Source organism: Echinops telfairi, unplaced genomic scaffold, assembly GCF_000313985.2.
Source record: "Echinops telfairi isolate 266 unplaced genomic scaffold, ASM31398v2 ScPeMD7_3;HRSCAF=10, whole genome shotgun sequence".
Lineage (NCBI taxonomy): Eukaryota > Metazoa > Chordata > Mammalia > Afrosoricida > Tenrecidae > Echinops > Echinops telfairi.
The window spans coordinates 16,993,459-17,005,924 of NW_022103899.1; the positions used below are offsets into that span (position 1 = coordinate 16,993,459).

Here is a 12,466-nt window from a genome sequence, read left to right on the forward strand (position 1 = left end):
AGGAACTTCTATACTGAAAAAAAAATTACAAAACCAAAGTCACATGTTACAAAACAAAATTACAAAACAAAAGCGCTATTGTGTGGGACCTCCAATACTGTTCAGCGAGGTGGATAAACTTAAACAGTAAAACTATATACAAAATTTAAACTTTTGACAAATTCTGACAGCTGCACGTAGGCTACATTTGACCTTAACAACTTCTGGCTGATTTACATGGCAAAGCATACACTTTGGTTCAAAGCTTTAAGATGCGCTAAGAACAAATGTACAACACAACAAATATTCAGTTTCTCATGGGAAAATAAAAGTCCGTATCACCTTAATTAGTGTACCCCAGACTTCATCGCCGTAAAAGCATATAAAGCCCATCTCTCTGAAACCGAGCTTGAGACTCTTGCATCTGATTTGGACAACAGCAGAGCATAAGATCAACACGTTATATAATGCGAAACCAGAGATCAGAAGTTAAATGGAGCTCCTATTGATCTTACAGAACTAGATTTCTCTCCCTTTAACCACAGTCTACAAAATAAAGCATTTTCATCAAGATCTGAGATTACTGTGTCTGCTGCTGAAAAGGTTGTTTTAAAGGGTTCCCTTGTGAAACTGGCAAAAGTAAACTGAGCCCCTTTCTCCATGACACTTTGATGAAACCAATTTTTAGAAACCTAAAGGATTATTGGCTAGAATCATTACTTTCCTCCTCATAAAAAACGTGATTGCAAACTTCAAAGAGAAATGAATATGGCATATGTAGTAAAAAGTGTATACTTTTTGAATTTCCTTTCATTTCAAATGTTGGAACTTACCTCCTGTCCCCCCTCCCCACCGTCCCCGCCCCCACCACTGGACTACTAAATGATACTTTTCTGATCATTTGCTGTGCTGGGTTAGGCTGTCTGTGAAAGTATCAATGCTGTTTCTTCTTTATTCCCCCTTGTCTGCTGGCACGTGTGAACTAGAAAACAAAGTAAAGCCTCGATAATAGCTCCAACACCAAAAAAACACACCAAAAAACCTAAACCAGAAATCCTTTGGAAATGTTATGATAACATTTTCTGAGTTTACTCTTGCAAATCCTGAATGTATAGAATGTATTTTGAACTCCTCTGAAACTGAAACAGATGGAATATGTAGTCAGAGGCTCATTGGGTGTTCGAGTATGACACAGTTTGGGAGGTACTTTTGATACAGAAAACAGAGGCTGACATGTAGTCTCAGCATGCTTAGGAACGCTTGTTTGGGGTTCGGTAGGTTACGTTCACTGCTGACTTCCGTGTTCTGCTCATAGGTGCTGTACCAGGTGGAAGGGTTTGTGGACAAAAACAATGACCTTCTCTATCGAGACCTGTCCCAAGCCATGTGGAAGGCTGGCCACTCCCTCATCAAGTCTTTGTTCCCTGAAGGGAACCCCGCCAAGATCAACCTGAAGAGGCCGCCCACGGCGGGATCGCAGTTCAAGGCCTCTGTGGCCACACTCATGAAAAACCTACAGACCAAGAACCCAAACTACATTAGGTATTTCTGGCAAACAAAAGTCTTCCTTAAGAGTTCCAGTGGGCAGGCACTCTGGAGGAAGATCACTTTCCTGTTTACTTAAACCTGAGTGTAGCCCAAGCCAAGAATAACTGAGGTGCTTATAGGTCACATCATAAGTTATTGTGGCGTTTCCTTACAAAGACTCCAGTGCCCACATCACCACCACTGTGTGTATGTGTGTGTGTGTGTGGGGTAGGGGGGGATTTAAATCAGAATCCTAAAACTTTATATATGTTTGTCTATTTTCAGGCAAGGCAGGAAATGTAACATTTTCCTAATCAGGGTTCTGCATGAAAGCCCTGCTATTGGAACCACTTCAGTTCTTGTTGTATTAAGAGTGCCAAATTGAATCAGAGGGGCATTAATTTCAGCTTTGAAGTTGGGAAATAGTTACCTTTTTTCTCCTGTAGAAGTTGTGTGCCCTGAGAAAAATGATTCCTAAAACAATCTGATTGTTTCCAAAGCCATACAAAGAATGCCTACAGAAGCATCTCCGCTGGTCGTGTCGTGGTTATAAATTGGGCTGCAATCTGCGAGGTCAGCAGTTCGAAACCATAAGCTGCCCCATGGGATAAATTTGGGCTCTCTACCCCCATAAAGAGTATTTATTAGCCCTGGAGGCTCATAGCGCCAGTTCTGCCCTGTCCCCGAGGGTCGCTGTGAGTTGGCATCGACTCCATAGCTGTGAGTTTGGGTTTTGCTCTAAGGGCATCCTCTCAGAAGGGGCACAAGGAAGGGAGGAGTCAACCAAGGTGCAGTACAGCACTGATTAAGCACACAATAGTCCTCTGGCTCCTTGAGGCCTCCTCACTCCTCCCTATCATGACCCCAGTCCTAGCTTTCCCTGTGGACTAGACGGGAGCATGTGCACTGGCAGAGATAAGACCTCACGACACACGGCTTCCAGGACAGATAAAGCCCTCAGGAGCGGAAATGGGAGTAGTGAAACCAAAAAGGCAGGGGGGAGGAAGCCGTGGGGGAAGGGAGAAAACAGTCAGTATCAAATATGAAAATAAGAATAATTTATAAAGGGGTCTTGAGGGTGGTAGGGAAAAACAGAGGAGCTGATACCAAGGGCTCAAATAGAAGGTAAATGTTTAGAAAATGATGATGGCAACATATGTACAAATGTGCTTGATACAATTGATGTATGGATTATTATAAGAGCTGTAAGAACCTCCGATAAAATGATCTTAAAAAAAAAAGTTTGTGGCATGAAAAAAGATTCCGTAAAGACCAACTTCAAGGAGAGTGCAAAGGCTTCGAAGAGTTTGTGGAAATTTTCTGTTATCTTTTAGCTCCATTTTTTCACAAACGTCTTGAAGCTCATTGGTATTTGGTGAAATGAGTCAAGGTGGCACAATGGCTAAGGCTGACTGCAAGGTCGGCGGTTCAAACACACTAGCCTCTCGGAGGGAGGGAAATTTGGCCATCACTCCTACAAAGTGACAGACCTCGGGTAAGATCACAGCCTTGGGGACCCTTCGGGTAGGTCTCCTCTGCCCTGTAACCTTGCTGTGAGGTAGAAGTCACAGCAGCGGGTTAACTGCAGAGCCAGCAAGGAGAAGCTGCTTGTCTGCCGGGTCGGTTTCATACGGCAGAGCATGCACCTGCTCCCCTCTGGAGCTGTCTTTGAAAACATGGCCACAAGGGAACCAGAGGGAAAAGCATCCAGCAGGCAGTTTGTGTGCCTAATATTTATATTAGGAAAAGAGGACACATAGGCACAGCCCTCTGGAGTGATTGCAACCAGGTTAGGGGATCCATGGGGTAACTTTCTGCGATTGGCTGCTACTCTTCATTGCCGCTGTGTGGACGTATTTTTCTACCTTAAAAGGAAAAGGCCACACTTGGTAAGCTTTATTTGTTCCTTTATCATGTGTGTGTGAAAGCTATTTGACACTAGGCTAATGCATAGTTTGAACACAGTGATTTCAGAATAAGATCCTGAACTACACATGTTTGAAAATGATTTCCTATGTGACTGTTGGGCTGTGCATGGCTGCTCCTCCCCAGAATGCAGGTCCAAGAGGGCTCACCACCAGGTCAGCCTTCCCAGCTAGTGAGAGGTGGGAGGAAAGCAAGGGGAGGTCCCTTCCTGGAAGGTCACAAACAGGAAGTGATACACATTACTGATTCTCTGATCCTCCTGGCCTGAATGTGGTCACATGCCCACATCTCCTTCCAGGGAGAGGCTGGGAAATGTAATTCTTCCTTGGGCAGGTAGGTGTCTGAACAGAGGAGGGAAACACCAGTGTATTTCCCCTCCTTAACCGGAGCCCTGGTGATATAGTGCTTACCTGTTGGACTGCAGTCCACATGGTAGCAGTTCAAAGACACAGCAGCTTCACAGGAGAAAGACTGGGTGTTCTGTTCCTGTGAACAGTTACGGTCTCAGAAACCCACAGTGGGTGGCTCTGAGTCAGCACTGACTTGATGACGATGAGTTGGTTTGGTGGATAAGGCGTAACACACGCAGAGGGTTTGGTTTTGATAGAGAAAATAGAGGCTGAAATAGAGTCTCAGAATACTTATGAACGCTTGTTTGGGGTTGAGTAGGTTATGTTGTTTGGCGTTTGGGATAAGGCGTAACACACGTAGAGTGAACCGCCTGCTTTTCTTGCAGAGTTCGTCCGTGCGAAGTTTTTAAAGCCCCCTCATACACCTGTGTTAACTTCATCCAGATCAAGATATAAGTCATTTCCGTCATCCCCTTTCCTGTTGATCCCTCTCCATGATTTCTTCTCTCCAGTATTAACTTCTAACCACCTTAGTTTTGTGTGTGTGTGTGTGTTTTAACTTCACATAAATGGGATCATGTAGTATATATTTTTGTGCTTGACTGTTTTCATCAAACAAAATGCTGTGACATTCATCTGTGGTGTGGTATGCATTAGGTGTAATTTTGTTATTAATTTGCTATGTAGTACTGCATTGGTTTGGGGGGGGTTGTTTGTTTTTTTTAATTTGAAGTAATACCAAAATAAGTGAGTTCATTTCCAAATAATGATAAATGATTATTTCCCTCTGAAGCAATGAAATTGGAATGCTTTGTAAAACAAAGACAGAACTATTCATAAGAGACAGATTTTAAAACCTAAATGTTTTCTAATTCTTGTAGGTGCATCAAGCCAAATGATAAGAAGGCAGCATACATCTTCACGGAGGCTCTTGTGTGTCATCAGATCAGATACCTGGGTCTTTTGGAAAATGTGCGAGTGAGGAGGGCAGGCTATGCCTTTAGGCAGGCTTATGAACCTTGCCTAGAAAGATACAAAATGCTTTGTAAACAAACGTGGCCGCATTGGAAAGGCCCAGCACGGTAAGAAAATCATTGTCCATATTCTATCAAAAAATTTAGAAGCATTTATATAACACAGTGTGGGGTTTTTTTTACGGTTGTTTTTTGGTTTGCATCTTCTGAAAATATTGGCTGTAACCTTGTTTTGAAGCCTTCCATCAGGACACCATTTTGCACTAATTCTTGATTAGTTGGAGTTCTGGATTTTCTGTCAGGTCAAAACCTGGCTTATCCATCGTGGACCAGAAGGGTTAGATGACGCCCAGCTAGCACGACAACTTCTCTGAAAAGGGCCACACTAGCAGGACCTAGATAGAGTGGGAGAAGAACATGGGATAGAACTCACAGCCATAAAAGATTACTAGCTGAAGAGAGACTGGTGGCACCCCCAAAACTATGACCTAGTCACTTTCTTGTCTGGACTTGAACTCACCCCTGTTGTCGGAGAATCAACCATACAAGAATGTAAGAAGAAAATGTCGTCCTAAGGACAAAGTTCTGATGGTTTAGGGGAGAAGGCGGAACGGAAACAAAAAACAGAGGGAGGACGTGGGATAAGGGATAGTGCGTCCAGGGGGTTTTAATAGATGAGTTAAAATAAAATGTGTATGAATTGTTAAATGTGAAACTCACGATCTGTTCTATAACCCTTCAACGTTTCACAATAAAACGTTTACAGAACAAAAGCTCTACCCATGTGAATTCATGTTAAAAAACCCTTGATCATTGATTTTCAGTTAACAGAGTGTCACAAGAGACCCAGGGCCACTCACTTAATTCTGACTCATAGCAACCGTACAGGACAGAGTAGAAGTACCTCTTTCGGCTTCTGAGGCCATGAGCCTTTATGGGAGTAGAAAGCCTCATGTATTTCCCTGGAGCAGCTGGTGGTTTCAGACCACCAACCTTCTGGTTCTCAGTTCAGCTCCTACTCCATTCTGTGCCACCAGGGCAAGTAATTAGAAGGTAGTTAATAATTGGCATTTACATTTGGGTTGATTCTTGGAAAGTTGGTATTAGTGGCATGTTGAATTACAACTCCTAATTTTTGTTTGCACAGACGATGAAGGGATGATACGGAGTTCATGGGGTGGGGCTTCCCTTGGTCCTGGTCTGAGCCAGTTGAGAACGAGCTGCAGGAGTAGACGCTTTTCAGTGTGTTCTTGCCAGGAAAGCTGGGCTAGCAACGATGGCCTGAACCCAAAGCCACACAGCTTTCAAGTCAGCCACTCTGAATTGTATCCCCGCCTCATGCTAGGTAGAAAGCTGGGTGCCTGTAGTTGGGTGCTCTGCAACAGCCCCAGGAGTGGTCCATCTCCGGGGTCAACGGGGGTGCTGGTGGAGGGCTATTGCAGAAAAGCCCAGAGCAACGACCCTTCTGCTATCCTCCGCCGTGGTGCAGAAGCTCTCTTCCCAACACGCGCAGGGCCCTGTTTCTGTTGTTTCATGGGCCCAGGGATGGTGTTGCCTTGTGTTCCCACTGTTCCCCCATTTCACAGGAACATTCGTCACCGGCGTAGACACTTGTACTCTAAGAGCTGGACACTCTAGCCACCTGGTATGGTAATTAGATACTCAAATGCAGGAGATTTGGTAATTTGGTACTGTTTCTTTCTGTCTCTACTGCTAAGTTCCTGAGTTTTATGAGAAGCATGTACCCCACTACTCAGAACATGCAGTCCCTCAGTGCCCCGCACCTTGGCCACACATAGTGGGGTGAGTTTTCATTTTAATGATGGATGTCGACACAGTGGTCCAGGCTGGAAAGGTTTGAGCAGAGCCTAGAGCAAGCCTAGCTCCTGCCACAGTCGGCCCACATGCTTAGTGCCTCTCTTGGGCCATGTCCACACCTGTGGGGCAGGAGCAATGTTTGAAATACGCTTTAAAAATGGACTGAGTAAAATTGAGTTCCCTGTTCACCCACCTGACTCTGATTCATCGTGAGGGGTATATTTGAGCAGTAAGCCTTTACTGACTTTACTAATGAAATCAAGAAATTGGCTTCATGGCCACTGCATCTTCCTGAAGCCAACTTTACTTTATGAACAGTTTACTGATTAGATTTCACTTGTGAACTTCATCCTGGAAAAATCTTCGCTAGATGGATGGATGCTTAATGAAAAGAGCACTTACGCTTGGAAATGAAGCTATTTTTTGATACCCTGCAAAACTTGATATCATCATTTAAGAGAGATTAAACTGTTTTTGAACCTCAGGCGACTGATTGTTTTATTTCTGTTTATTTTTCTAGATCTGGCGTGGAAGTTCTGTTTAATGAGTTAGAGATTCCTGTGGAAGAATATTCCTTTGGGAGATCAAAGATATTCATCCGGAACCCAAGAACAGTATGTAATCAAAATCTTTACACGCAGAACTTAATTTATAATCATAGAGTCACATTCTGATGGGTCAGGATTACAACAGCAGCTGAGGTGCTGTGCCCAAATCGTCAGTCTGTGTACAAAGGTCAGGAAGACAAGTACGAGGGGCATCCAAGAATGTGTGGGCAAACGTCATTCTCCTTCTATTCCATTTTCTATGAACATTTTGAATCCCCACCTGTATTTTTTAATAAAACAAATTTCAGATATTTTAGAGGGATCACATAACAGATTATGAAAACATCTCTCTAATGCATAGTAACTGGAGGTCACGTCAGAGTTATACAATGATTTTAGGCAATACAGCTCTGTTCTATAGAAATACACAAAGGTCCTCAACACTTCCCTTCAGAGTCAAATCGAACACTTTACATTTTGCCTCCTTATAAATTAATTTTTTATTGTGATTGTGGTGAAGATTGATACGGCACGTTAGGTTCCCATTCTACGCAGGTTGGTCGGTGGAATTAGTTACATTCTCCATAATGTGTGAACATTACTTCTTATCCATTCCCATGTGTTTACGTGCGATATAGTCATATAAGTGGTGCATCTGAAACACATAGTAGGCCTAGGAAACTAATGTGCAGTTTGCAAAAACCATGCAGCATGCAGGAAAAAATTATTCAGAACAAAACAGTATAATGCATGAGTTTTATTTTTGTAAAATCGCAGTATCCAAGTTATTTTGCTTCCTTACAGTCCCATCATTCTTTCAAAGTGGCCGGTTGGTCTCAGAAAGATGACTTGGGCACGAAGCACAGTGCTAACAAATATGTACGTTTTTTGAGAGTTAGCTGTACTGTGACCTGCAGCTAGTTTCAGTCCTCTAGGCCCAGCTGGTCGGCTAGGTCTGTATTTGTTTGTTTTAGGGATTTGAGGTTCTGTTAGACCAGCGGTTCTCAACCTGTGGGTCACGACCCCTTTGGAGGTCGAACGACCCTTTCACAGAGGTTGCCTAAGACCATTGGAAAATACCTACTTCCGATGGTCTTAGGAAACAAGACATCGCTCCTCTGTCCGTCTCCAGGGGGTTCGCCCACATGCAGATACGCCCACCTACGAGTACCCAGCACGAAGACTGTTGCCCATGCTACACCATGCTTCAAGACAAAATGTCATTTATTTGTCATTAGAAATAACTATTTCACATTATATAATTACATATCGTTTTGTGATGAATCACTGTGCTTTAATGATGTTCAATTTGTAACAATGAAAATACATCCTGCTTATCAGATATTTACATGACGATTCGTAACAGTCAAAAAATTACAGTTATGAAGTAGCAACGAAAATAATTTTATGGTTGGGGGTCCCCACAACATGAGGAACTGTGTGGAAGGGTGGCGGCATGAGGAAGGCGGAGAACCACTGTGTTAGACAGTCTTCTCTCATTCTGCTGGGATCCGTCAATTATGGCCCTGATTCGTAGACTTTGTAATGCCAGGAATCCCTTTCACGTGTGCCATGAGTTCTGAGTGTTTTGGGGTTTTTTGGTAAATCTCTCTATTATTTCTTATTAGTTATTCAAGTTAGAAGACCTGAGGAAGCAGCGGCTAGAGGACTTGGCCACCCTCATTCAGAAGATTTACCGGGGGTGGAAGTGCCGCACTCACTTCCTGCTGATGAAGAAAAGTCAAGTCGTGATTGCCGCGTGGTACAGGAGATACTCGGTGAGCGGCCCGGTCATTTCCGTCTGTCGTCGCGCTGCTGCTGCCCTTTAGTGTGGACGTTCTGTGTGTGGAATTTTATGTACTCCGTCCTCCCAGCAACCTCATGACATGGGTGCTCTTACAGTTTTGCGTGTTTGTTTTTGGTTTTTTCTAAGACGAGTAAAGCCCAGCAAAGTTAAGTAATTTGCCCGGGATCACTCAGCTACTAATTGACAGGGCTGGGATTTGGAGTGAGGTCCGCTTCAAAGCTTGAGCTGTCATATTACCTTCTGTTTCACTGGTCAAGGTTGTGGGAAGTTCACGGTTTTAATTTGGCCATGACATGGGATGAGACAATGTTATTGAAACCTTGGACTATGGTAGAGTCGATGTTGGCTTTGATTCCCGAAAACAGATGCCCTGTTTTAGTATAATTCTGGTTTTGCTTACGAATTAGAGCTGTTCAGTTAGTTCCCAAGTATCGGCCTCTGCTAGTTATAGGAAAGGATTCAATACCAGCATATTTGTTTCATTGATAAGGACTTTCTCACTTGATTATGGATGCTGTGTTGGAGCATCCCACAGGGTTGAGAGAATCCTGAAGGATTAACTTTAAGCTAGTGTGGATTTAAGTTCTTAGAAAATACATCTTAATGATAAGAACTCTGCTTCCAAATGCTTCTTTTCATCAGGCACCTTTTCACTCGAGTGAGTGGGAAAATTAATTAAATTGGCAGTGATTCCTCCCTTCTGGTGGTTTCCTGTGGAGCCACAGGAGTTTTACTCTTCATCAGCGGGAACCAGGACCGGGTCTAGGCCAACCTGTTCTCCTGTCAGACACCCTAGAGCATGATTTCTGTGTCTGGGAAATGAATGAGGTGCTTAAATGAGAGCAACCAGGAAAGATCTTTGAAAGAATGTGTCTAGAACCACTGATGCTAATTACAAGAATTTAATCAACACTACAGGTCTTCCGGAAATGAAGGACACACCTGTAGTACGTGCTACAAAGGCATGGTGTGCGGTCTCTCTTGTCCCCTAGCTGGGTTGCCGTGGACCTGCCTTTGTGGGCGTCTCAGTGTGACTTCTCCTTTCCGTTAGCCTGAGAAAGGAAAGGAAGGACCCCCGCCCCCCCACCTCCCAAATTAGCCAGCCCTCAAGGAACTCTTTTTAGTCATCTGTTTTGAGATCATTAAGAAAACCCACGCTTGGAAGTGTGCCGCATTGCATTCATCTAGGAGGATGTCTACACATACCGGTGCTGTGGAAACACCTGCTCTGCCCGCCCCTAGGGATAACAACGTTCTTGACTTCAGTTGAGCTTTAATGAAGGACAATGAGCAATTAAGGCAGTAGAATCAGATGCATAAATAATAAGATCATAGGAGGTGCCGGGAAAGGAAGAGAACTGAGATAAAGACTATAAAGGGAGGGGGCGGGTAGGCCAGGACTGCAGGTGGGATGGTTAAGGCAGACTCTGTAACACAGGGGGTGGGGTGGGGCATTTCGTCGAGGAGCATGGTGGGGACTGACACCATAAAGGACAGTTTAAAGCACTCGGTGCTCATTCATTCAGGGCTGTGTACCTGACCCTGTACAAGCTAGCATGATATCAAGAACAGATAGGAGCCATTTAGAGATCATTCAATGGCTGTTAGCATCCTGTAGGTTAACTGTAACAGTTTTGGACTGTTTGATGGTTCCTGGAAGGAGTGTGGGTGATGAAGAGGCAGTTGCCCTGAGTGAGCAAGGAGACCTCCTCCTCGCAGTGTGTGACAGCGTGTCCAGTGTGCCTTGCAGATACGGAATTAGGACTACTAACAGCTTCCCTTTGTGTCTTCTCCAGCAACAAAAGAGATACCAGCAGATAAAGCGCTCTGCCTTGGTGGTTCAGTCTTATATCCGAGGCTGGAAGGTGAGGCTGAGAGAACTGTGTCTAATTTGTGGGGAGGGCTCTGGGTCCCTCACAGAGGGTGGTATCCTTAGGGTTCCGCCCTAGCAGGGGCCTCCTGTCTCCTGCCTACCCCACGACCGAAGGAAAGAATAAATATTATGGGCTACACGGAGGCTCTGGTGACCACGTCTTGGCTGCTTCCTCCCAACAGGCTTTCTTTGAAAAGGCTTTGTTTTCTAAGCAGGAAGTCTGAAATAATACAGTGCACGGTTTCAATATCCTCTTTGCCTGTGTTTTCGAGGGAAGCTTTTAGCTCAGAAAGGCTAGTTCGCAGCCATTGAGTTCCGCCAAATCTCAGTGCGCGCAGGCAAGACGCCTCCGTAGCTTCTTGGCACCTGTCTGGGTTCCATGCCAATTCGTAGGTCTGGGTGCTCCCAGTTCTAGAGGGAGTCCTCCTGGCTCCAGGTCCTTCCTGCAGCCAAAGGCTGGGCGCATGGGTGGCTGAGTCCGCATACTACAGCCTAGGCTCAAACCCACCCAATCACCTGTTTTTGTTCAGCCTGAAACCTTGAGAGTGTTTTGTATTTTGTAAAACATTTCAAACAAAAAAGAAAAAATATCTATTGATAGCTGCAATGATATGAAACGTGTAAGTTCATTGGAACGGAGCCATGCTCATTAATTTGTGGATTCTTTGTGGCTGCTTCAGTGCTGTCACAGCAAAAACAGAGGCCACGTGCCACACAATGTCGGGCAAATTTATTTATTATCTGAACTCTAAAAGGAAAAGTTTGGCAGCCCTTGCTTTAGGTCAAAGGTCCTTCAGGGCCTGCTCTGGCCACTTTTCTGTAACTCCTTTTCATGTGCATAGGTAAATCTCTAGGCCGGAGGTCTCTTCAGCAGATAGAGACTTGGGCCAGGAGTCCTGGGCATCCATTGACCTATGTCAAGGCCTATGGTGAACTCTAGGGTGTGCTGGTCTTCCCAGAGCAAAGGCCAAAATACAAACAAACCTGAGTGTGCACCAGAGTGAAGGTAGTGCTTGCGGGCCCTGCCTGGGCCCTGGGTCCAGAGGGAGACCCAACATCCTGCCACCGGGAGTCTTCCTGGCCCCCCTAAAGTCAGCTTTCAGCAACTACTGGAGAAAAGCCACTGCCTCAGGCCAGTGAGATCGTTTTGTTTTAGCATTCAAAAATACACATCTCTTTCTAATAACAAGTAACCCTACCCTCTACTGACTTATAGCAATACCATAGGACAGAGTAGAGCTACCCTATAGGATTTCCACGGCCATAATCTTTGCAGGCGTAGACAGACTGCCACTTCTGCCTCCTATCGAGTGAGTGGTGGGTTCGAAGCACTGAGCTGTTTCGTTGGCAGCCAAGTGCTTAACCGCCAGGGCTTCCTAAAAAATCCAGCCACAGTTCCTTTCCAGACCGGAACAATGAGAGATGAAAAAGACTGGGAGAATTCCTGGGGGCCTTTGGCCGTGGTCTCAGCTCTGTTTCCTCCCTTCAGAAGTAGGGCAGCTGGGGGTGGGTGGCAGATTCGCCCTGCTCCCACCTGGGCCACCCTGTGATTGATGACAGTTCCACCTCCCACATTCTCATAGTCAATTTGGGCTTAGAAACTTCCCCTTCTCCTTTGTGTGTGTGTGTGTGTGTGTGTGTGTGTGTGTGTGTGTGTGTGTGTG

At 44.8% G+C, this 12,466-nt stretch overlaps 1 protein-coding gene across 3 annotated transcripts in view; it reads left to right on the forward strand.

Annotated features, from left to right (window-relative positions):
• The window catches only part of MYO1B (myosin IB), a 202,995-nt gene that overhangs the window by 164,537 nt on the left and 25,992 nt on the right, over positions 1–12,466 (forward strand). For all 3 annotated transcript variants that reach the window (XM_045294933.1, XM_045294934.1, XM_045294935.1), the window contains 5 exons: positions 1,295–1,521; positions 4,664–4,864; positions 7,095–7,188; positions 8,751–8,900; positions 10,726–10,794. In XM_045294933.1, the coding sequence (XP_045150868.1) occupies positions 1,295–1,521; positions 4,664–4,864; positions 7,095–7,188; positions 8,751–8,900; positions 10,726–10,794 (741 nt within the window). The remainder of the gene's footprint in view (positions 1–1,294; positions 1,522–4,663; positions 4,865–7,094; positions 7,189–8,750; positions 8,901–10,725; positions 10,795–12,466) is intronic.